Source organism: Stegodyphus dumicola, chromosome 4 (genome assembly GCF_044657685.1).
Source record: "Stegodyphus dumicola isolate Sdum_Otavi_A_Nest chromosome 4, ASM4465768v1".
Lineage (NCBI taxonomy): Eukaryota > Metazoa > Arthropoda > Arachnida > Araneae > Eresidae > Stegodyphus > Stegodyphus dumicola.
The window spans coordinates 69608561-69635268 of NC_140771.1; the positions used below are offsets into that span (position 1 = coordinate 69608561).

At 30.6% G+C, this 26708-nt stretch overlaps 1 protein-coding gene across 1 annotated transcript in view; it reads left to right on the top strand.

Annotated features, from left to right (window-relative positions):
* Positions 1 to 26708, top strand: part of pic (DNA damage-binding protein pic) — a 136213-nt gene that overhangs the window by 33742 nt on the left and 75763 nt on the right. Inside the window, exons 6-9 of the mRNA XM_085815050.1 lie at positions 909 to 1006; positions 6204 to 6362; positions 11415 to 11615; positions 20299 to 20474. Of these exons, the coding sequence (XP_085671176.1) occupies positions 909 to 1006; positions 6204 to 6362; positions 11415 to 11615; positions 20299 to 20474 (634 nt within the window). The remainder of the gene's footprint in view (positions 1 to 908; positions 1007 to 6203; positions 6363 to 11414; positions 11616 to 20298; positions 20475 to 26708) is intronic.

The window sequence follows — 26708 nt, forward strand, 5'->3', positions numbered from 1 at the left end:
TTGATGAACTCATTAAGTGGGTTTTTGTTGTGGCTGTGATGGGGGGGGGGGTAAATGCATTTTGCAAATGCTAAATATATCTGCCTTTTCTGATCCAGTAGACATTTTTTCGTTGCTTGGAGTAATATAGGTAGCAACCTCATGCCAAAGTAGAAATGGAAACACTGATGATTACCTTTTTAATCAATTGCCCATGTTGTTACTGCAAAGGCAGTTACTGAAATTTGTTAGATTAGCCCAGTTAAAATTTGCCCCAAAGATGGGTAAGATGCACGGAACAAGTGATGATGCACTTATGTCATGGACACCTGGTCTTCAGATTTAATTCCTGACTTTCTTGTTTTGGTCAAAAATACTATTCCTTGCTTAGAAACTTTGCAATCTTAGCTCTGATGCTGTGGCTTTAATTGACTGTTATATAACTGGCTGTGAAGGAATTGATAACTGCATAAATATCTGTTGCACTAGCAGAGTAGATGTGAGCATTTGTGAAATTGTTTAAAAAATGTAGAGTTTGGCTTCATTTCAGTATGATAAATATGGTATCAGATATGTTGTTTGTTTATTATGAATATTGTTTACTATTTCTTGGAATTGTTAATAATGCTGTTCTTAAAGTTTATTTTTTTATTTTTCTTTCTATATAATAATAAGCAATTTGGATTTCTGCTCTGTGCTTACTTGTAAAGGGAAAATACTATACAGATAGTGTTATGAGCTATGCAAGATTAGGCTTTTTTTAAATCACTATTTTGTGAAATGTTAAATAAAGTTAAGTATCAAAAAATGCTTTTTTAAGTTTCCCTTTGCCTTATTCATATATTAGGTATGGTTTTATTATTTGTGCTTTTTGTAGATGTTAAATGAATTTTAATTACAAGACATGTACATTAATTTTATTTTTCTAGTTCCTGAACCCTTCTGTGGAGCCATTGTGATTGGGCAGGAATCAATAACTTATTATCATAATGATACACATATTGCCATTTCACCTGCATTAATAAAAGTAATATTATATTATTTAATATGTATTTTTAAAAATCTTTTGTCATTTTCTTCTTTTGACCCATTTCTCTTATTGGTAACTATACCTATAAATCTGGCTACTCTTTCGACTTGTTTCACCATGTTTTATATATGTAAAAGGCATATGTTCATTTTATTCTGCTCATTGTTTAGCTTGTCCATACATTTCTAAATATCTATATTATTAAAATATGTGTTTGTCTGTCTGTTTGTTTGTGGCGTTAACTCTTCTGGAATGGTAGGAAGTTGAGTTTCGAGAGAGGTAACCCTGGATTCCAAAAATTTGTAAGACTCACAAAAAGGCAAAATTTTGAGAAAAAGAAAAAAAAAAAAACTCACAAAAATTTGTGAGAAGACAATTTTAACCATTCTCATCTGCTTACAACTTTATTCAGCCGAGATATTAAGTAAAAACTATGAGAATGCTAGTTTTCGTCTTCATTTTTCTAAGTGGCAGCAGTCTCGCATGCTGGAGATAAAAATCTGCTTCATTTCAAAAAATGTTGCCACTGCTCTCTTTCAAATCTTAGAATTTGTTAATAAAAAATTTGTAACTTTAGAAAATATGAAATAAAAATAGCATTTCCAAACTTTAAATATATTATTCCGGATTTCAGAAATTTGTGGAAAGCCCTTTTGACCATTCTGATCTTCATACGACTTTAATCAGCCTACATGTTAATTAAAAACTCTGAAATCGCTAATTTTTATGCTTTTCTTTTATGCTAAGCCACGACTAACTTTCAAATGGTATTGTTTGGTAGTTAAAAAATTTATAAGTTTGCGAAATATGAAATAAAAATAGCATTGCCAAACATTAAGCATTTTATTATTATATAAGGTCATATTCTTATGTTGAAGAAAGCATGCAATTGTATGGGACATCATTGTATGACGAAAATTTTTCATTAATATCAGCATTCTAATAAATAGCTGCTGTTGGCAACTTTTTTGTTTTAGGTTAGGCTAACTGACGTGATATGTTGTTGCCTTATTGATTTTGAAAAAAAAAAAAAAAGTTGTTATATTACATATTCTTATGTTGTATAACAAATTCTTAAATTTAAAAAATCAGTTTAAAATTTTTAAAAAAAGTTTGAAAGCTTTCAGACTTTATATTATGCCCAAAGGGATGCTTTTTTAATGTTTTGTATGCTACCTTTATTTATTAAGTATCATGTTCTTCACACTTAAACCACATAAAATTCAGTTCAACAGCAATATTTTGGAATATGTATCTTTCTTTGATATGAAAAAGGTAGTAAAACAAATTCAAAATTCAAGCTTCCAGATGCCCATGTTTGGATGGATATTACATTATTCAAAATTGATGGCTCTAGATACCATTATTTTCTCACCGTGCAAGAAACATGCATACATTCATGCATGTTTTTCATTATTTAATTTCTGTAAATGTAATACAGGGCGATAATATTTGGTGGCAACAATTTAAAAAGTGATACACTGTTCATAGTAAACTGATGCAAAATGCTGCCTCAAGACTAATAACCCTTCTAGGCTCCCTTTGGGCTAATCATGACATCATATCTATACATATTAACCTAAAGTGTTAAAAGTTCAACATAAAAATGTTTACGAATTAGTTGTTGCTTAGGAAGACTGAACTGATTTCATTCACATTGAAATGTTTTTATGCATTTTCTTTTCAGAAGTACATAAAACTTATATATATATATATATTTTTTTTGTCTGCAGTCTGCTCATCTAGCGGTCTTGCCCGCTGGTTATATATACAAGTTGTAATTTATGTTTTTCATTGATCATTGAATGCCATACAAGCTAAAAAAAGCATTAGAATGCACAATGTTATTGAATTCTGTGTATATGCATGGCATTTGAAAAATATAGCTACAAATGTTGCTTCCTTAAATGTTGATCTTAGACATTTTACTTCTGTTAGTAAAATAACAGTCTGAACACTGTCCATGGGTAGCTTCTATAAAGTCTGACATTTTGTAGGTATTACCTAACATAATTTATTGAAATATATGTATTTAATATTTTAATGAAATTAGCTGCTTGCATTATAATGAGGGCTGTTTTACTTTGCCTGGAACAATTTATCATGAGAATATACAATTTTGGTTTTAATTTGGCTAAAATATTATAGTTATTGATTGATGATGGTTATGGGAAAGTGATCTAAGTAAATTTATTTTCAAACATTTCAGTGAATTTTGCATTGGTCATCTGTTTTATATTTCACTTCAATAAGTAAAAAAAAAAAAAAAAAAAAAAAAAAGTATTGCAAACTATTGGTTATTTTACTGACTAGAATTTTTGCTGTACAGAAAACAAAAAGTTAGATTTTATATTTGTAAAGTGTTTTCTACAGTATAAAATTGTTATCATTAAATTTCTTCTCTAATATTGTAAGTTTTTCACCAGGTAAATAGACTGGCTGCATGAGTATTTTTCATAGTTTTAATCATGTTTAATGTAAATACTAGCCAGTTTCCTTTAAAATGCCCTTCACAAAGGCATCCTTTCCTTTAGCAAAAAGTCCTTCTATTTGTCTGCTTTGTGATATTAAAATGGCCAAATTTCTTATGTTTTATGAAACATATTTTAAATGTATTCCTAAAATCAACATTTAAAGAAGTAAAGTCTGTAGCCATCTTCTTTCTATGATCTCTGTAGGGCTGTATTCATTCACTAAATAATAATAATAATATATATAGCTAGGAGTATCATAAAATATTGATAAGCATACATTAATTATAATAATTTATGTAACATATGCTGTCAAGCTCAGTACAGTGTAAAGTAACAGTGTTAACATAATGTGCATATGGGAAAATATAAATGAAATTTAAAATGTTTTGAATTACTAAAATATGATGGAAGCTAGAATTTTTATAATTTTCAACTAATTTCTTATAAAATAAATGTATTTTAAGTTACTCATATTTATTGTAAACCAAATGATTTTTTATTTCCGCCATTAGGAACATCTTTTATTAATTATGATATGATTGTAAATGCTCATAATTACCAGTTATATAGATGTATTATTTATTAAGTGTATTTTAAATTAAATTAATGCAATACTTTTAAAATAAATAGTTTTTTTTAATTATTAAAAAGCATTTTATTATTTTTAAATCGCTCCTTTAATCATGAATGTATAAAATAAAGACCTTAGGTTACATCAAGTGGTAATATTTTGGAAACTGAGCTCTTTCTGAGGCTATGTGCAGAAATGACGTTATAGTCTATTCATTAGTAATACTTTTCATCCCATTTGATAAGATTATGTAGTGACCTTGAAAGTTTAAAAAAAATTCCAATCAAATTTATCGTATGAAGTCAAATAAAGATTTAAATTTGTAATAAGGACATTTATAGCTTGTAAAGCATTCAGATTGTTAAGCAGTAGGGTTATCATTTAATAGATATAAAATTTAAATTACTTTGAATGGTAATATGCTGGAAACTGGCTGTTTGCCTTATTGTATACATCTTACATTTCATGCATTGGTAGCAGTTACATGGTCATGATGTGAATGATAAATATTATAACTTAGCATAGCAAATGTAACATAATAATCAGAAATTTCAGAAATACTATTGTAGATATTTCTGATGTCAGAAATGTGATTTTTTTGATTGAAATGTGATGATGAAATATTTTCTTTAATTTATTGCATTTATGTTATTTTTTATTATTATTTATAATTTACCATGGTTATTTTTTCGGCCAATACAATGAAATTTCAATGTACCTAAATAAATAGGAAAATGGGCAAAGACTAAAGAAAAGCAGCCCTTTTTGGCATAGTTGAGTCACAAAGTTTATTTTCTTGCAATGTTGTTTTAATCCTTCAGAGAGACTCTCCAGGCTTCATTTTCGCTATAACTTTACTACTCCTATAAATAAGAAGTAGTTTATCATTAAATGCCTAAGACAAGTTAGCTTTGGGGGTAACAAGCACCATTCCCAAAAATGCTATTAACATGTTTAGCCCGGCGTCGGTCCCTGGGGGCTGACAGGGAACTTTCAGTGTGGCCGGCACGGGTATTTTTCGTTTGGCTGGCGTCGGTCCGCGGCACAGACAATATTAAAGTTAAAAAATAAATATAGTCTCATTGAAATGTGATCAAATTTAGTTTTAATGAAATGTATTGAAACATTCTAAACAAAAATATGGCTTATAAGCCGGCTCGCTGCCGGCTGAACGGAAAGGACAGCGAATTCGGCGCCGTGCTCAGCGTGTTAAGATCTTCACTGATGGCAGCAAAATTGCTGACTATGCAGGTAGTGGCATTTATATTGAGACCCCTTGGGGGAGGGAAAATGACACTCTGCCGTTGTAATCCAAGTCACTGTTCTGTCTTCAGGAGTGAAATGATAGCAATCAATTTGGGGCTTGAGGCTATATTAACAGAAAATAATTTTGGTGACCTATGAATTTTATCTAATAGCCATAGCTCAATACAGCTTGATAATTGAATTCTTGTAGGCAACAAAATCAGGAGCTCTATCCTACAAAAACTACAGCTAATTTCCCAACACCATGATATCCATTTACAGTGGATCCCCTGTCATGTGAATTTTTATGGCAAAGAAATGGCGGACACATTATCAAAGGAGGGCTGTGGTCTTTTAGCTCCCTCACCTATCTGGAACTATACTCTCTGAAAAAATTACAAATCCTACTGGAATGGCTTTTAACCGTCACCTGTCACTGGTACTTGGTTAGCAGGCCTTGTTGGACTCTAAACCTTGGGTGCGACAGGAAATCTCAGACAGCACTCTCACACATTACTATTGATTACATTAAGTGCCTCTCTTTCAAGAAGGACATGAAAATCATTTCCACACACATTAAGTGCTAAGAACAGGCTTCTGCCAAACATATTTTGATTTCTTTGGACCTTTCTAGAGAGGATAATTATACTAATCCTCTCCTTGTGCTCAACTTTCTTAGAATCAACGGTCTTTTGGATCTTGTCGGACTTTATCAGAAATGGGAGGAAAAGCAACAACAGCGTGTTATTTTATTTTATTTTATTTTTTTTAAGCACAAAAGACTTTTATATCTTCTAAATAATTTGCAACATGAATTTTAATTTTTAGTATTGTATATTGAATATGCTAATATGTGTTTTCTGTGCATAACAATAACTTCAGATTTTTATGCTTTTGTTTTTAGCAAAGTGTCATTAATTGCTATTGCAAAGTTGATGAAAATGGGTCAAGGTATTTGTTGGGAAATGTTACCGGTCGATTATTTATGCTTCTTCTTGAACGAGAAGAAAAAATGGATGGAAGTATACATGTTCGGGATCTCAAATTTGAATTTCTGGGTGAAGTAGGTATTCTTTTTTGGTGTCAATTTTTTTAAAAAGCATTTTGTTTATTTGCATTGCTTCCTCAGAAAGTTACTTCAGATTGTGGCATATGTTTTTCTTTTCTGTTATTAAATTATTGTTTACAATGGTTAGATCAGTAATAATCCTCAGTAAAAGCTTTTTGCTATGTATGAGAATTTCACATTTTATTCAGAAATTGTTTAGCACACAGTTACCCAGTAATATAAAATTACTTTTTCCTTTTAGTTTTTTCTTAATAATGTAACATTTTATTCAAAACAATTTTCACAACAACATATTTCTAAAGAAATATATATATTTAAGATAAAAAATTTTATATCAGCTTTATAATTTAATTTAGTCTTTTTTAATTCCTCTTTTTTTTTTTTTTTTTTATTTGGTTATTTCCTCTTTATTCTACAAAAATTAATAACATTTCTGGACAGCATCATTTCTAGATAAATCTATGTTGCATGTCTTGCATAATGCTAAAGACATAGCTAATTAGGAACATAAAATTTTGAGAACTGAAACCTTTCTACCCAAACCAAAACCTTCTCTTAGTGAGCTTCCACACTGGATAACTGTGCAATTTAGCTTCTCTCTGTGTGCTGCTTGGGCATACTTTTGCTGGACTGTCTTCCTATCGTAGCAGTATCAGAAATGTAAATGTTCTTGAATAGGCACGATTTAAGTGCCTATTCAGTTATCAAGTGAATTATGGCCACAAATGTCAGTTTAAATAAAAATGGATTTTAATCTGCCTTCTTTGCCAAGTTTCTTAGTTATTATGATGCAATCAGAACTCTTCCTATTCAATATAGATATACATTCTAAGCTATCAAGTATGTACACCATCGGTATTTCTTCATTTCTACATTATACTGTCTGTCTACTATTTTGTAAATTTAATAATTGGCAAATCTATCTTTTACTGAAAAATTGGAGTTTTTAAGTTTCTAAGCCATGTTGTACACCGATTACATGAAGACATTTATCTTTTATAACATATATTTTTTCTTTTCCTCGAATTAGAGCCACTACTGTTTTCGCGTTGCAAATTTTACAGAAAACAGCATCTTTTAGAAGTTTCTTCCTCCACCATTTTGGAGGCGACGATCACCCTACTTGAAGGTAATAATTTTCCAGACCGCACACAACATTTGGCAACCCCGCACACAAAGTTTAACAGGATGTGGACATTTTGAGCACATGGTTATATACTTAGTTTTGCTATTGGATACTTTAAACTTTATCGCATCCTTTTTCCAAGAACTACAATTTTTTGCTGAAGAATTAAGTATATTTTCGTTTGGAAGGTCCGTCTTAAGATTTTCAGTAAGTTTGCATTTTTTTCCAGTTGGTTTCCAGTTTTAGCTGATAAAGCTCAGATTTGATTTTGTTATTTAAAGAACCTTTGTGAAATGTTTTTCGTTTTCTTGGTATTAAAAGTTTAGTTTAGCATAATCAGGGACAACCCAATTTTTGAGCTTTGTTTAAAGGACAATTTGGTTTAAAGTATATTAGTTTTATTTTTTATATCTATTTGCTTTTGAATTTCAGATTTGCATATAATGATTCTAGACCAATTAGATTTTTTTTATTTGTCTTTTTACATAATGTAAAGTTTTGTGTTTTTTTTTTTTTTTTTTTTTTTTTTTTTTTTTTTTTTTAGTAGTCAGTTTAGCACAATGTTATGTTTTTCCGTTTTACCAAGTGTTTCGAAGGCATGTAATGAAAATCCTGGTACATTTGAGTTTTTGGTTTTTTATGAATTTTAGTGTCTTAAATGAAAATTTAATAGATCCTTTTTAGTCCAAAGGGATTTGAATCCCGAAGGACTATTAGTTTCGTTTTGGCATTTTGCGTTGGACTCATAAATGTCGGTTCACTTTTCAAACTGTTGCCATAAAATGTTAGAGTCCTGCATTATATTTGAAGAAATTAAATAATGAAAAATCTGCATAAATGTATGTATATTTCTCGTATTGTGATAAAACAACGGTACATAGAGTCATCGAATTTTGAATAACGTAATCCTCCAACGAATATGAGCATGTGGAAGACCAAATTTGAAATTTGTTTTATGATCGATTTCCTATTTTTTAAAACTTTGACGAATTTTTGATTAACAAACTCAAGGATTTCAAAGCGAGCAATGGCAACGTTGTGCAGAAAAAACATTTTTATCTCCAGCGCGTGAGTCTCTGTATCGGAAATTCTAAAGATATGCTCGTTTTAAAACTATTTTGCGATATTGCTGTTGCACTGGATCTTATGGTTTAAGTGCGAGGAACATGATATTTAATAAAGAAAGGTAACACACAAAATGTTAAAAAACGCCCCTTTGGACGTAATTTAAAATCTGAAACATTTCAGTTTTTTTTTTTTTTTTTATCTTAAATGAACCATTAGAACAAAGTACGTTTTCGAAACATATTAATCAATTTTTTTTTAATTCATTTTCCCCTGGTGAGTTATGAATTGGAGTTTCAGTATTAAGGAGATTAGTTATTAGTTTTATGTTTTTTTATCTTGCATTTTCTTCCCTTTTTGCATTTTCATTTTTATTTTTAGAGTTTGTACTACTGTGAATTCTTATTTTAATTTTGATATGTTTGGATTTTGCGTTAAGCCTTTTATACATGATTGCTAATATTAATATTGTTGAGAAATAACCTTGCTTTGACTCTAATTTACTTTTATCTTTAGAATCTTTTTACTTCAGTCCTGCAGCCATACTGCAGGACGGGTATAAGAATTTGCTTTTAATTTTGTCTCTTATTATGTATAGTATATATAGAGAGAGAGAGAGAAAAAGAGAGAAATTAATAAAATAGTCAATAGTGCATTTTACAAAAATTACGAATGAAATAACAAGTTCAAAATTAGTGCCTAGTCCTGTTAAATTTTATAAATGAATCTTAAAAAGTTAGGATTAAAATACCTAGAAAAAGTCGTAAGGGTACCCGAAGGTAACCTATGCTTATTTTCTGAAATACACTGCAAAAAGAAAAATTAAAAAATAATTTTTGAACTGAAAATCTTTATATAACATGAAAATTGGAAAATATGAGTACAAAAACATTTGTTAATCCTTTTTGTTCAAAGCTTCAAACAGAACTTGTCAAGGGAAAAGTGTTTTGAAGCCTCAGACCAAGCTGATTAACTAGACCAACTAAAACAAGTTTCGTTCCAACAAGCCCAGTGAGACTTCAAATGGTATAATTGAACTTCAATTTTTTTAAGTACTTAAACAAACTAAATGTCTCATTGAATTTGTCTCTTTTCCCGACTTATTTCAGTTGTCTAAGCCACAAAAGTACCAAAGTGCTGAAAGCAAGTACTACTATTTAGAGACATAAAATTGAAACTGATAATATACAAATAGAATCCTAAGTCAGAACATGCCTAGCAACCCAAATGATCAAATTACGATTTAAATGCAAAAGAATAAATGTAAAAGAAAAAATATCATAATAAAATATAAAAATAGAGAAACTCAAGCAATTTTCAGACATGCAAATTAAGTTGAAAGTCTTATGTAAAAGCTAAAAAGAGGGCCTGTCTCTATTTTGTAAATTAATAAACTTTTGTTTTGAAAAGGTCAAATTTATAAACCTGTGAAAGTAAAATGGGGAAGAGCAAATTTGCTCAAAAATGAAAGATGGTGAAACCTAAGAAATACAAAATTCATACCTGGTAGTTAACGTGTGTTCCGGCAGCAATTTAGCTGTGAAAATTCTGGATGTGGAAAGGTTTGCCATAATTCATACCAGTAGGGTAACCAAAAATTTGTAACAGGTGGGTTTTTTTTTTTTTTTTTTTTTTTTTTTTTTTTTTTTTGAAACAGAAAAAGATCTTTGCAGTCTTGTTGTTATGCCAATGAAAGCTTGCAGTAATAAAGGGGCTCAGTGGGGGGGGGTCGAAGTAAGAGGTAACCAGTCACAAAATGGTGTCATTTTAGACCGATTGTTCTAAAAGAAGAAAACTAGATAAAAATGGCTAAATGTCGAGGTTTTGGGCCATAAAGTTGAGGTATTCTTATGGCTTTTTCTAGGTATTTTAATCCTAACTTTTTAAGATTCATTTATATATAATATGAGTGTAAATTTAATCATTTCAACATAAAAATTTGGATGCCCTTTTTTATCGTTTGACTACTACTTGCTTCTTTATATATGGCTGGAAAAAAACAGTAATCAATCTGTGTGCCTTACTAGTTCCAAAGTTTTACATTTTGCTCCAGTTTTGAGACAAATTTAAAAAAAAAAAGGTTATATAGACAATTATTAAGAGGTAAAGAGTTAAGTTTTTTTAACCCCCCCCCAAAGGGAAATTGTGCCTAGGCCTGCTTTAAATTAATTCATGCTAAATTGCAACTTAAAAAATTATGTAAAATTGAATAAATGTAAAGTTTAATAATTAATTTTTAATTGCCTTCACCTGTTAACAGTTATTTTTTAATGATTTTTAATGTCTCGCCTAAAATATATTTAAATATTTATAGACTTTCTATGCAGATATATATAAACTTTGCTGATAGGTTATGCTATTTATACCTTTCCAGGTATTCTGAGATTAGCTTTTCTTTGAACACATGATTAAATTTTCTGATCTAAAGATTTTTTACTTACTAATTATTACTGAATGGTTCAATTTGTGTGTCACATACCAGTTTCACAAAACTTGTCTACTGCTGTTCTGTTGTATAACACTTTGTCTAAAAATAATCAGAACTTTTCAAATAAAGCACAGAATATCATAGCAACTCTTTTAGAATCATCTAATATAAGTAAAAATCAGAATTTTAAAATAATTTCTAATATTGCAGAACCTGAAAAATTTCACAGAATCTGTTCTGAATATTATTGGACTGTAACCAAGATAAATACTTTCAATGAATCAAGTTATGAAATGATTTTTGTTCATTTGCATAGCATTTAGCTGGAAAGCATTTAGATTATTTTTTGTCTTCTTAAATTTTATCAATAATGGTTTTGAATTAGAGATTGTTGTGAATAGCTACCTGATATTTTATTTTGTTTCAGATTACAATACCAGAATGTATAACATACTTGGATAATGGTGTTGTGTATGTGGGATCAAGACTAGGTGATTCACAGTTAATAAAGCTGAATGTTCATGCTAATGAAAGTGGATCATTTACTGAAGTCATGGAAACCTTCACTAATTTGGGTCCAATTGTTGACATGTGTGTAGTAGACCTAGAACGTCAAGGCCAGGGACAGGTAAGATATAATTGTTTGTATTTCTGAAATAATTTGAATATTGTTTTAATATTTTATAATTTTTTAAGAAACTACTCACTTAACGGACTTATGTTTAAAAAATAAAACAAGAATATGTAATATTTTACAATTATTTTAATTTTTGAGATATTAACTTATTTATTTATGAAATAAATCTCTTTATTTTTACTTATTAGCCCAGAAGGGCTATTAATTTCATTTTGGCATTTTGCATTCATTCACTATAAACGACGAATCACTTTTTAAATTATTGCCACCAAATATTAGAGCCATGTATTATATTTAAAGAAATTAAATAATGAAGAATCTGCATAAATGTATGTATTTTTCTTGCATTGTGATGAAACAGTGGTACCTTGAGCCATCAAATGTTGAATAACGTACATCACCACCGAATATGAACATCTGGAAGCCCAAATTTGGAATTTGTTTTATTATCTATTTCATATTTTGTAAAGCATTTATGAGTTTTTGATTGAGAAACTCAATTTAAAAGCGAGCCATGGCAACATTAGGGGGGATTTTTATCTCCAGCGCAGAGATTGTGTATCGGAAATTCTAAAGATCTAATGCTCTTTTAAATATTTTTGTATATTGCTGTTGAATTAAATTTAATGGCTTAAGTGCGAAGAACATGATATTTAATAAAAAAGGTAACATGCAAAAGTTTAAAAGAAGCCCCTTCGGACGTCTTAGCTTTTTTTTGTTTTTATTTATTTATTTTATTCATTTAAAAGAATTTCAAATTCCTCCCTCTATCATTATACAGGGTGGTCATAAAAAACTTCCCTGATATATGAACTCTTAGCAAACTATCCATTTAGCCAATTGAAATGAAATTTCAGGTATTGTTATTTGAAAGTATACACTTGAGGTTGTAACAATTTAAAACAGTAGAGTTCTCATGGTTACAGATGCAATGAAAGCATTTTGAAATTTCTGAATGGCAGCATCCACTTTTTTCCTGTGCCAAATTGATCACCACAATGAATGACTTAAATGGCTTTAGGATAGATGTATGATGAAAATTGCCGGCATAAAGTATTTGAGAAGCACATTTTGAAGGATCAATGACAGCACAAAAGAAGAGAGAAGAAAAATATTTTATTGGAATTACAAGACAGGGTAGGCTTGTGTCAATAAGCAAATTTAGATGGCTTGTAACACATCCTTAGTTCTGAATGAGGAGCACTCAAGAAATTTGTTATCTGCTAGGTTTTTATGTTGAAAATACACTGATTAAGAAAATGCGTGTTATTGTTTAAGCAAGCAAAAAAGAAAAAAAGTATGAATTTAAAAGAAAGAAAGAAAGAAGGGGGATAAGGGCATTTAACAAATTTCTGACATGAAAAACTGCATGCATATTAATTTTTTAAGAAGAGAAAGGAAATGATATACTGGCATAGAAATTAAATGTAAATTGCATACACATGTAATTTAAATAATGCTGCCTAAATCATAAGGCTCTTTTAACTAAAACAGAAGTATATTTAGAGTTTAATTTAAACAGAGTTATATTTTTTTATTTTAAATTATCTGGTTTTATTTATCCTTTACAACAATTTCGAATAATTCTAGAGTTTCCAACTTAAAAAGTTCAAGGTGTTTTAGAATTATATTAGATGAATGTAATTCATAAAGTAATCAATCAGTATTTTATTTAGTTACATGCATTTTAATATTTTTTGTTTTACTACACTACCAAGTAAATATCCAATGAGAAATGTAGAAATCGCCGTTCTTGAAAGATGCTCGCTTGCAGATGCATTAACAGAGTTGCCAACTCTCCTGATTTTCAGCCGCTCTCCCGCCAACCCGATTTACAATATACTTCTCCCAACTTTTTCTTATTCTTAAAATTTCTCGCAATTTTTATGGAACTTGGCTTAATACTTCGTTATATGAACAAAAAAAAGTTATTTGTGATGTCTGAAAGCAATTGAATTTTCTCTGGATTTTATCTAAAACAAAACCTTGCGAATCAGATGATAATTTCTGCTTTGTGAGTGAGAGCATACGTATCCAGAAACATCGTTCTCCAGTTCTCCAGTGGGCATTGAGCTCCACTGCGTGTCATCTGGCATATATTAGCCAATGAGCACAAAGCAAGCTCGAAGCTGTTATTTAGATGTTCTTTAGTTATTTCGTCCGTCTTGTCTTGAGTTGTGCGAGTACACGTGCCTTCGGAAAATAGTTTTAGAAATTATTATCTTTTGTTATGTCTGCGAGAAAGGTGAAATACTCATGTACCTTTTGAAAATCGTACACAGTTGAATTTCCTTCCATTATTTCCTCAAGGAAATGTAATAAATTTGCGATGTGTACCGTCTGTCGTTGCGATTTTTCAATTTCGCATGGTGGAAGGGTGGATGTTCTCAAACATGTGCGAACACAAGAACAACATGAATTGTTTTGAAAAAAACGAAAAATTAAATTTTTCTTTGGAAACAAAGGATTAAAAATTTAGTAATGCAAAGTGCCTGTTCTCTGCCTTTTTACTGGAGCACAACCTGCCACTGAATGCATGGGATCACGCTGCAGCTTTATTTAGAAAGATGTTTCCTGATAGTGAAATCGCTAAGAAATATTAAAGTGCAAGAACCAAAACAGGTGCAATTGTTAAAGAAATGGGTTTGAAGAATAAATCTTCAGTTATTGATTGCATTGAAACAGCTCCGTTCCGCCTCTCTACAGATAGAAGCAATAATACCAATACAAAACTGTATCTAATTGTTGTTGTTTTTTAAGTCTAGAGTCTTCAGAAATTGGTGCAGTTCACTCTCTGTCCCCATTTTTGAAGGGCGTTCAACAGGCTTTAATATAGCAAGCTAATTATTAAAACTTTAAAAGAAAACACAGTCCCTCTGGATAATTGCTTAGCACTTAGTGCCAATAATGCAACGGTAATGGTAGGCCTTGAAGACTGGTATTGCAGGCATCTTAAGAAAGGAAAATTCAGATTTGCAGATTATGAGGTGCACTTGTCACCTAAATTTAGCAGCTAAAAAGGGGGCAGCTTCTTTACCAATAAATGTGGATGAACACATTGTTAATATTTATTATTATCTTGAAAGGAGCTCTAAAAGGAAGGAAAAATTGAAACAGTTCCAACAGCTGCATAATACTGAAATGAGAAAAATTTTGAAACATGTGTACACACTGGCTGTCTAAAGAAATGCTTATCTAGAATCCTCGATCAATAGAACGCACTTCTTGCATTTTTTAAAGAAGTAAATGCTTCGAGTTGAGATAAAAGGCTCTATTGAAAGTTATAAAATACCTAATGTAAATGGAGATGTAGTTACTACTTCCGTTGTTAAAAATAGGTTTGAGAAAAATAAATTTCTGCACCATTCAACTGGCAGTTCTCAAAATAATACTGCAAAATATAAGCATAAAGCTGATACAGATTTCTCTCAAAATAAAAAAAATTGCTCAACACACGAAACATTTTTCGATTACTGTAAGTTTATCTTGTGAGGAACGAATATTTATGTTTTTTCTTTGGACCTTAACAAAGCTTTTTCCTTTTTTTTACAATTCATTTTCCCATCATGCGATGTTCTTAACACAGTTCTACAAATCAGAATTCCATTAATTCATGTTTTGCAATCAATGATTTATGAACTGTTTAAAGACATTTTATCAAAGTTTGTAAAACCAGCCTGTGTTTTGTCTTGTAATTCTATATATGATGTGATTTATGGTGAAATAGAAAGATGAAGATTTGGTAACAGGAGCTGCAATTACAAAAGTAATGGAAGAACTTTCAGAAGAAGACAAAAATAAGTTTTATCTTCATGTTAGAAGTTACTTCTGTCGAGTATGTGATTACATACGACATAAATTTCCAATCAACAATGAAGTGATTTTGCATGCTAAAGTTGCTGATGTTTCTGCTCTAGCAAATGCATCTTTTTCTGATATAAGGTACTTTTTGAACAGATTTCTTGTGTTACTTTATTTAGTCATGAAAGATGAGGATATTGATCTTGCCACTGATATATTGCAGTCACAATTTTGCAGTTTACGATTAGAAACTTAAATGAAACTATAAAATCAACTAGGATTGACACCCAGTGGAGTTTAATTGGAAAACTGAAAGGTGCTGACGGAATTTTAAAATATAGTGAACTGTTTAGAATTGTGTTGGCCATTTTGACAGTTCCTCATAGTAATGCAGAGTGTGAGAGAATTTTATTGTTGTGAAAACGAGGACTAAATTTAGATCTAATATTAGTGATGACATATTAGAAAATCTTTTATTAGTGAAAGCAGGCCAAAGTGGCAATTGCTATGAAAACAATTATGAAGTTTCTTTCTTAATGAAAGAAAAATCTGTCACTGTTCGTAACATTTGTGTACGAAGACTGGCTAAAGTGTCTTTTTTTTTTGTTTTGTTTGTTTGTTTGTTTTCTTAAATGATGCAAGTAATAAAAATGTTTTTCATCTGTAAGGTATTTTTGTGTTGCTTGCATTTAAGAATTAATAACTATTTAAAGTTAATTCATTATTAAAAACTATATTTTTATCATTTAAAATGTCTTTTTAACATTGAAAAATCTCCTGATTTTTGAGTGTCATAGGTTGGCAAGTATGCATTAAAGGTCCTCATGCTGGAAGTTTCCTAGTTTTGTAAGTCTGAAAAAAAAAAGTTTTTTATTCGACTAAAATGCTGAAATTTCTTTAAATACAGTCAAAAGTCATTAATTCGGACACCCATAATCCGGAATGATCTATAATCCGGACCTCAAAGCTACAAACTTTCTGCGCATGTGTCGTGTTGACGCATGCGCGTAAGACCTTTACGGCTGCGAATATGCGCATGCGCAAAATACGTTTACGAATGCGCGTTTAATGTATAACGTACGGTATACGCTAAGCTAAAATTATCTAATTCAGTTAATGTTGCAGATTGCGTTGTTCCTTAATATTCGAATTGGATCTGGCTTGTATATAAATGTCCTGAATTAGATCTGATAAAAGCCTCTCTAGATATATTTATAAAACAAAAGGGGAGCATTGAATTAATGCCACTGTATGAAGGAGCTGAAAGGAAATCTTGTAAGGTTACTTAAGTAATACCTCATCCAGAAACATCAGAGCCCAGTATAGTTGACAGTAGAGATACTTACATTTTGTCTACAGTTGATGAACAGATTTTGAAGGCCCTTATATTCTCGTATAATGCAAACCTTATGTTCTAAATAATACAGTTTTGCTTCCTGAAGATATGGAACTGAAGCAATATGTGGATGCATGAGAAAGAAAATAGTTGTTTTAAAACTAGGCTTTTGTGTGAAGTCATTTTGTCTAGATTACAATACATAAATTTTTGCAAAACAGTCCTTATCAAAGCTGTCTAGACAAGATGAGTTGAACCTTTATGAAAATGATATTGAAAGAGATTTTGACCCATCATGACAGAACTTTTTAATCATGATTATTGTGCCATTGGAGGAGAAGAATGACAAAATTTCCGTATGTTGAGGAACTCGATCGGGACCATTGGACTGGACAAAGTAAAACGGTTCATAGCGGTCCTTGCAAATGCTTATAAGTCCTTATATTTGAAAATAAAATATAAAGGTCCTTATAAGTGCTTACTTTTTCTTTAAAGCCCTTATTTTTTTGTTTTTAGTGCTTATTTTTTGCTTTTAGTGCTTTTTTTTTTTTAATCCTTTTTTTTTAATGAACACGCATTTTTTCCCCGTACCAAAGTGAAACTAAATAAACAACTTTTCTTCCTTATATGCAACGTCAGATGGTGAATCATACTCCCAGAAATTACTTTTCTCCCCTTTCTCTGCATTAACGTAACCTATGGTGCTCGCGAGAGTACAGACAGGTGCACGTTGTTCTATTGGTCAAAGAATTGCCAAAACAGTAGAAAATTCCGGTACATTCGGTATTCTTTTCCTCACACCCAAATACTACCCACGCTTGAATTTCTATCAAGATTTTAATAATTTGCATTCTCGTTCTGCGTGGTCAGTTCATATTTGTGTTTATTATGATTGTTATGCCTATATTATGAGCATATGCATGAATATGTATAATAATATAGTTGCAGTAACTGCTAAAGTATAGATAAACTTCCAACAATGGGTGTGTTTTTACATAGATTAGCTTTCTAAGGAATAATATTCGGAATGGCTTAAATAAAAGGAAAGTAATCGAATAGTCAAAATAATTTCCTTTTTTTTTCCCAATACATTATACAGTACAGAGGTTGGGAGGTTCTCCCCTTTCTCTGCAAAATCTCTAATATTGAAGCAGCGGACTTCTTTTTTTTTTTTTTTTTTTTTTTTTTTTTGTCACTGTCCAAACTGGATTGAATAGGACTAAAAGTTTTTGCGGTCTGCCCAACCCAAGCGAAGATTGATTCTGTCCCGGAAATGTAACGCAGTCTGTTGAAAATTAGAATCAGAAACACCCCAGATTAGTTAAGTCTCTTTCTTTTCCTTTATTTAGTTCTTTATTTTATATGATGCACATATTGAAATATCAAAATCATTTATTTAGCCGAGAAATCTAAAGAACAGCTACAATCTCCCCCACTCCTCTTTTTCCAGTTACTATCTGGAATATTCGGCAATTTCCGAGTATGCGGGTTAGTTAAGCTTTTACTGTTAAAGGATGACTGCATGAAGCAATTTCCCATCTTCTGATTTCAGAAATAGACCTCTTTTTTACTTAAATTACTTTGCTTGGAATATATGTTAAGTAAAAACTGTTATGTAATGAAAGTTTAGAAAATATTCAGAATTTTGATTTAAGTTAAATTATTTAAATATTAATATGAGTCGAAAAATAAATTGTATTTATGATTAGGTGCCAAACGAATACAATTAATATGGCTTATTATTATTTATTTTTTTTATTTTGAACTTAAATTTCATCATTAAATCTTGTAATATAGTTTAGTTCTGCATAATTTTTTTTCTCTCATTGTAAACTAATTCTGTAAATTGAACTCTCATTTAAAATTTAAAAAAAAAAAAAGTTAATTGTTTTCCATGGTTGAAGTAATGCTCATTCTATTAATAAATATTGCATTGCCCATATTTAAAATTACAAGTCTAATTTTTCTTTTAAGGTTATGCAGTTGTGTATAATGTAATTAGACAGGTGCTTATTTTTTCCTTAAAATGTGCTTGAAAAGTGCTTATAGGTGCTTATTTTTTTAACTAAAATGTGGCTACGAACCCTGTAGAAGTAATGAGTGCAGTAAAGGATAGCACCAAGAAAGCACTCCTGAAGAATCATATGTTGAAGTTACGAATTCTGAAAGTGGATCAGAGTTTGAGAAAGAAATTATTAAATTAACTCATACTGGACTGAAAAAGATTAGGAAGAAAGCCTTTATTTGTTTCTATAGTAATTTCTAAACCTAAACCAGTTGTTGATAGTTAGTAATTAGTAAACCTAAACCAGTTGTTGATCTGGATGGTAAAATATTTTGTCACTATTTGGTTGAGTATTATATATTAAATTATGAAGATATATTAGGTGATCTGATGATCAGAACCGAATATAAGAAGGTAATGCCAAATGGCTTTTGACTGACAGTTGATGAAAAAAGTTTTGAAACTGAAAAGTTCTGAAATAGTATAATCAAAATAATTATAAAAAATATGAATCTGTTCCTGTTTTATTAAATGAAAACAAAACTGAAGCTTAATTTGTAAATGGGGACTTAAATAATGGAAATGATTTTTAAAAAAATTGTAATGGAAATGATTTAAATTGGAATAAATTTGTAAATGGAAATGATTTAAAAAAAAAAAAAAATCAGTGTAGCACAAAACCATGGCAGCACAAATGCTAAAGAAAGGAAAAGTTTCATCATCCGTCATCAGTCCAGTGATGCATCATTTAAACAGAACATATCTCAAAGAAATCGTTCCTCTAATGAAAGCTGCCTGTAGGAGACAAAAGGTTTGCTTTATCTGATGAAAGGTTGACTGCATATGGTTTAACAGAAGAAGTTCAAGAGCAAAGTAATATAATCACCCCAAAAATCATTCATAAATAAATTCTTCTATTCTAAGAAAAAAAAACTTTTCTTCGAAAAGTTCTCTGTGAGGAAAAAAGTTTAAGATTGTTGTTTGTGTTGCTATGCTCTCAAATAAATATCCAGCAAGTAATGTAGATGTCCTAGCACTTGAGAGAAGCTTATTTGAAGTTGCATTGAAGATCCTTGTGCTTGAAATGTCTTAGTTTTTTGTCTGAAAAATAAAAAGTTTGTTATTTCATAAAATGATGAAATTTCTTTAAGCACTTCACTACGGCATGTTTCGAATATGTGTGATATTCTGGCAATTTGCGAAATTTTGCCCCTCCCCCTCCCGCCGGGAAAAGAGATAGGAGAAAACAAAAACATAGTGCCAAATACACATATGTGAAAGTACTTCTTCGTGTGTTATTAATAATGCTAATAACTTGTGTGACTTTTATTGACACACAAGTCACTTGTGTGTATTGACTAAATTTGTGCATTCACCTAAACTTTATTGTATGCTAATTTTAACATTTAAACTGAGAAGGTTTGTTGAAATTTAAGCTGCCGGTAATGCTATATTCATGTATTTTAAGTTTAAGAATTTGTTTAAAATTTTGTTATAATGATATTAATTGTTATTTATTTATTCCCCCCTAGCTTGTTACTTGTTCTGGAGCTTTTAAAGAAGGCTCTTTGCGTATTATTCGCAATGGCATTGGAATTCATGAACATGCTAGCATAGATCTGCCAGGAGTGAAAGGCATGTGGCCTTTGAAAGTGGATGGCATTGAATTTGATGATACTCTTATTTTATCCTTTGTTGGGCAAACACGGTATTATTATTATTATTATTATTATTATTATTATTATTTTATCTTATTTTCTCATGGGGAAAAAACAGCTTCAGATGGTTTCTGCAAAGCTATTTAATTATTAATATTCATTATGAGCGTTGTAAATATTTGCTGGAACCTTTGCCATTTGGTTATTGTGTGTAACTGTAAGAAAGGTTTTTACCTTGCTTATTCTTCTAGGTAATAGTGGTAGTTAAAAATTAATTTTCCTATGTAAAGAAATTAATAAATAAATACTTTAAGTCCTTGAATATGTAATTATTAACAGGCATTTACTGAAATTTCTTAATAATACTGTTTCTTTGTTTTATGCATTAATTGTTTGGTGTAACAGCTGCTTGCATTTATCAGTTAAGACAGTGCTTTTATTTTAAGGAGGGGGGGATACCTAGTATATGCTCTAAATACTGAAACTGAAGAACAAAATATGCAGATTGTTTTCAATTCAAATTTCATGGGGGAGGAAAAGCTTTCAAAATCACTTTTGGGTTAAATCTTATGGAACTGATGCATGGTTAAGGTGTACATCTAATTTTTTGGGTGGGGTGGGGAATCAGCAGTTCTGGTGACTTTAAAAAAAGAAAGAAAGCTGATAGTTTAAGATTAAGTGTCTTATTCTGCTGCTTTCTTAAGGCATCTTTCATATGTTGGAATATAATACCAAAATAATCGAGTAAGAAAAAATAAGGTTCTATAAGAATTCATAGGTAATAAAATCATTCAAAACTTTAAGAAAAATTATGAAAATATTTAAAGAATTTCAATTTTTGACAAAATATTCTACTAAAAATTATAATGAATGTAGATTGTATATCTAAAGAGTAGTTTTTTTATCATATATTATTTTTATATGTTATTATTTCAAAACTTCATCAGAAAGAAAGAATCCCATTTGACTTACTGAGAGAAATCTTTTAACTATTTACTTCAACAGCATGTCTTAAATGCAGTTTTGATATTATACAGTCAAAAGTCATTAATTCGGACACCCATAATCCGGACCTCAAAGCTACAAACTTTCTGTGCATGCGGCGCGTTGACGCATGCGCGTAAGACCTTTACGGCTGCGAATACGCGTGTCCGCAAAATACGTTTACGAATGCGCGTTTATTGTATAACGGACAGTATAAGCTAAGCTAAAATTACCTATTTCAGTTAATGTTACAGATTGCGTTGTTCCTTAATCTTCGAATTGGATTCGGCTTATTATTTTTTGCATGCTGTTAGAGCAATTTTATAAAAGTAAGCTTGAACTTTCGATTATGTCAAATAGAATTTCTGATATATATTTATTAATATGTAAAGGATCTACAAAGCGAAAGTATGTTTTGAAGTACATTAAACAAAAAGTGGAAGTGCTGCAAAAAATGGATAAAGGCATATCCTTTGTTTATCTAAACTTTAATGTTTGTTTATCTTTAATGCTGCGGCGCGCAATTAATTGGAAGTTGATCTGTCAGCACTATCCTTATCTTCAAGGCAGATGTTTTTATTTTATTTGGCTTATAATTCCTTACTAAATGTAGTATTTCATCTCGATGTACTCTGATATGATTTAAATCAAATTCATCGTCATTATAATTCGCTTCCGATAGTGAAAAAAGTGACACAGGTTATTGAAAACAAAAAAATTTCCATTGACAAATTAGTCGGTATTCTCGACACAGCAATTATAGGACTTGGAACAGCGGAACTTTGTAACTGAACAAGAAATTATGTCTGTTTATAGAAATAAAGAGAATGTATTATCACATAAAAAACGAAGCAACTTAAACAACTTACATTGAAAGAAATGTTTAATAAAATAAACAAATAAATATTAAGCTTTTTTTTTGTAAATTTTGATACCCTTTAGATCACAATTGTTCTTTATTTCATAATATACGGTTTCATATTTTTAGTTTTACAATTTCTGCATGCCATCTTACCAGATTTAAACTGATGATCTATAACCCGTAAAAATCGATAATCCGGAATCGCCGAAGTACCGACGAGTCCAGATTAATGACTTTTGACTGTATTTGTAATTTCAGATTTTGCCTAGTGACAGTAAATTTACTATTATTTTATGTGTCTAGCTATCTCAAGCACTAGGAAAGGTTTCCTTCAAAATTGTAAGGAAACTTATTTATAATAATAATGTTCTTAATAAACAAAATATTACCCATAAGCTGGGTTTACAAAAATTAAAGACAACATGCCCACTTTGGCCTGTACATATTATTGCATCCGCCTTGGTAAAAGTTGCCAAACTGCGCTAATTCGTAAGTACCAACACTTTTAAACCTTATCTTTGTTTGGAAAGATTTCTCAATCTAGAAGGTAATAAATTCACACACATCAACCTTTTTCACGTGCTCATCTTTGGTAGGTTTTCTTTTCTAGTGTATATGGCACCATTAAAAGGCTATTTTTAAGTAACATTTTAATGGTGCCATCTAAGACATAAATAAATAAGTAAAAAGTGTAGATTGCGTACTACATCAGTGCTAAATTTTTTGGTGTGGATAGTTAGTAATTCTAACCTTGAATTTACGGATCAGCTGTATTTTGTAGAACTAAATATTTATGTAAATCTAAATTTAAATTGAAGTCAGAAGTTAAATATTAATCATTATGTTTATTTAGTGTATTATTTATGAGCAAAATTTATCATTGTCGCTCTCGGTGTAATTCACAGTTTTACTATGATTTAATTTTGTTAGATGATTGGTTATTCAGTTGATGTTTAAGATACAGTATTTTTAAAGTATATGAAGTTACCTATAATGTTATATAAGTACATTGCTCTAAATCTGCTGCAGAATTTATGTTGCTATAAACAGGGTTCGTAACGTTCCTTATAAGTGCTTGTAAGTCTTTATATTTGAAAATAAATTATAAAAGCACTTATAGGTGCTTTTTTCTTTTTTAGTGCCTTTTTTTCTGTAGCAAAGCGGCAACTAAATAAACAACTTTCTCATCTGGATGGTCAGATTGTGAATCATACTTCCGAAAATAGCTTTCTCCCCATTAACGTAACCTTTAACTCGTGCGAGTAGAGACAGGTGAACGTCGTTCTATTGATCAAAGAGTTGTGAAAGGGGTAAAAAATTCAGGTATATTTCACATACTTTTCCTCCCATCCACAGACTATAGACGTTCCTAATCCCACGAGGTCAGTTCATATTCGCGTTTTACGATCGTTATCGAATATGTGGGAATATTTATAATATATCTGCAGTAAATGCTGAAATGGGTAAGTGTGTTTTTAACACAGATTGGCTTTCAAAGGAAGAATATTCTGAATGGCTTAAAAAAAAGCGAAAATAATCGCAAGGCCATGTGTTCCTGGTGTAAAACTGAAATCAACATAGCAAGTATGGGAGAGTCTGCTTTAAAGTGTCACATGGATCGTAAGTAAACTTTTTTCTATTTAATAATTATTAATTCTTGTGTGAAAATAAAAAATTTAAATCTCCCATGGACCGCTGATTTATTTATTTTTAAATTTTCATTTTCTGCTTTTGAAATGCTTTTGTCATACTGTTCATTTACTATATTCCCACCTCTTCCTATTATTTTTATATTTCATGTGTATCTTCAATTTTGGGCTTACATTTTCAATTTTTTTGCCAGTGCATTCTACGATACGGAAGAGAGGGGTCATAAGGTTCCGGATCTTCCTCCCCTTTCTGCAAAAAATCTCGGATATTCAAACCGTTACAGTTCGCAGCAAAGCGACTAAAGTACTTATTTTTATTTATTAAAAGTTCTGCGGTCTACCAAACCAAGCGAAGCGTGATTATATTCCAGAAATTTAACACAGTCTGTTCAAAATTACAATCTAAAACTCTCCAGATTTGTAGGTCTCATTCTTTTCCTTTATTTAGTTTTTTATTCTCCAAATACTGGCAGCTGTTGATTGCGTAATAACACTTGCGAAAGAATTAAGGTGCGCGTATTGCGCAATACCTTTTACTATATTTTGCAAAGATAATTAGTTTTGCTATTCAATCTTGAATTTGTTTATAAGCACTTAAAATAGTTTTACTGTGCTTGCTAAGCAGAATATCCAGTTTGGTTGGCTTTTTTTTTTTTTTTTTTTTTTTTTTTTTTTAAGTCAAGAGCAACATGTGTTATCTACTGTATATTAAATTAAGATGTTTATTATATTTTGCATTCTAAATATTGCGATGTGGCGAAAGATACAGAAATATTCTTAAAAATGATATTTAATGCGTATGTCGAAATGCCCAAAGGATTTAGCCGAAAAATCTAAAAAACGACTACAATCTAATCCCATCTTTTTCCTGTTACACTCCACAATCCGGAATTTTCAGATATCCGTCAATCGGCAATTTTTGAGCATGCCGGTTAGTTAAGCTTTTGCTGTATAAAGGATGACTGAATGAGGCAATTTCAGAAATATCCCCTCCCTTTTTTTTTTTTTACTTAAATTACTTTGCAATATCTGTTCAGAGAAAACTATCCTATAATGAAAATTTAGAAAATGTTCAGAATTTTGATTTAAGTTAAATTATTTAAATATTAATATTAGTGGAAAAGTAAATAAATGTACAATAAATTCTATTTATTTCTAGGTGCCAAGCATAAAAAATTTCTGAAGGAGAAAACTATGGCTATTTGTGGAATAACAAGCTTTTTTCCCAAATCAAATCCTGCTAGTGTTGCACCGTCCAGTTCCCCAAGTGCTTCGGGAAATTCCAATGTTTTAGATGATGCTTTGGGAGCTTCAAAAGATGTTTTGGATACTGAAATTTTGTGGTGTTTGAAAGTGGTGACAAGTCATTACAGATCTAGCAGTGACATGGTCAAAATTTTTTCAATTATGTTCCCTGACAGTGTTATAGCAAGACGCTTTTCTTGTAGTGAGAGAAAGCTTGCTTATCTTTGCCATTTTGGATTAACACCTTATTTTCAGAGGCTCATGTATGACGAATTTAAGAAGCTATCTCACTTCACATTGTTATTTGACGAGACTTTGAATAAAACAAATCAAAAAAAGCAATTAGATTTGCATATCAGATATTGGCATCCTGACCAAAATAAAGTTGTAACTCGATTTTTGACCTCTGTTTTAATGGGGCATGCAACAACTGCTAATATTTTTGAAAGTTTTCAAATGGCAGTTAAAAAACTAGTTATAAAGAAGCTGCTAGAAATAAGTATGGATGGGCCAGTCGTAAATTGGAAGTTTTATGAAACCCTCTAACATGAATTGAAAAAGGAATATGGCATTGAATGTATATCTATTGGTAGTTGTGGTTTGCATATTTTGAACAATGCTTTCTGTAAAGGAGCATCCACTACAAGCTGGGATATACCTTCCATTTTAGAAGCACTGTACCATCTATTCAAAGATTCTGCAGCACGTCGAGAAGGTTTTTTAACAGCGAGTGTGCATAAGACTTTGCCATTAAAATTTTGTAACCATAGGTGGCTAGAAGAATGTACCAATATGTTTGCGTGCTTTTGAGATTTGGGAAGATATAAAAGGTTATGTCAAGCTAATTGAGAATGGAAAATATGCAAAAATAACTTGTGAATCTTATGAAATAATAAGAAACGCAATTAAAGACAAATTAATGCCTGTAAAATTACTTTTTTTCATTTGTGTGGCTGAAGCTGAATTGGTCAAACCCTTTTTGGAACTTTACCAAAGTGATGAACCACTTGTTCCTTTTTTTTTTTTTTTTTTTTTTTTTTTTTGCTTGCTTTTGATTTGCACAAATTAGTAAAGCAACTTTTGCAGCATTTTAAAATTATAAAAGAGGAGCACATGTTAAAAATCAGTTCATCACTAAAATATTTATGTAACTTTGATTTTTCAGAGAAAGGTATTGTTAATAAATAACCAAAATTTGTTTGGAATTTAATGCTGATAAGCTCTTGCAAGAACTATACGCTAAAAAAGAAATCATGGATAAAGATTACCTAACGTGACTCACAAACTTTTATTTTACAAATGCTTGAAAAGCTGATTGAGAAATGTCCAGTTAAATTATTCACTGATTCGAAATGCTGTTTCTGTGAATCCAAATTATATGGTGCAAAACAGCACAAAAGCATACGAGAAAATGAAAAGTATATTGATGCATTTTTCCCAAAAAGATCGTATTGCAGAAGAAGAATGAAAATGTTGTCCAGCCAGACCTTACAGAATTTAAAACCTATGATGTGAGAAAAATGAGATTAGATACTTTTTTGCAC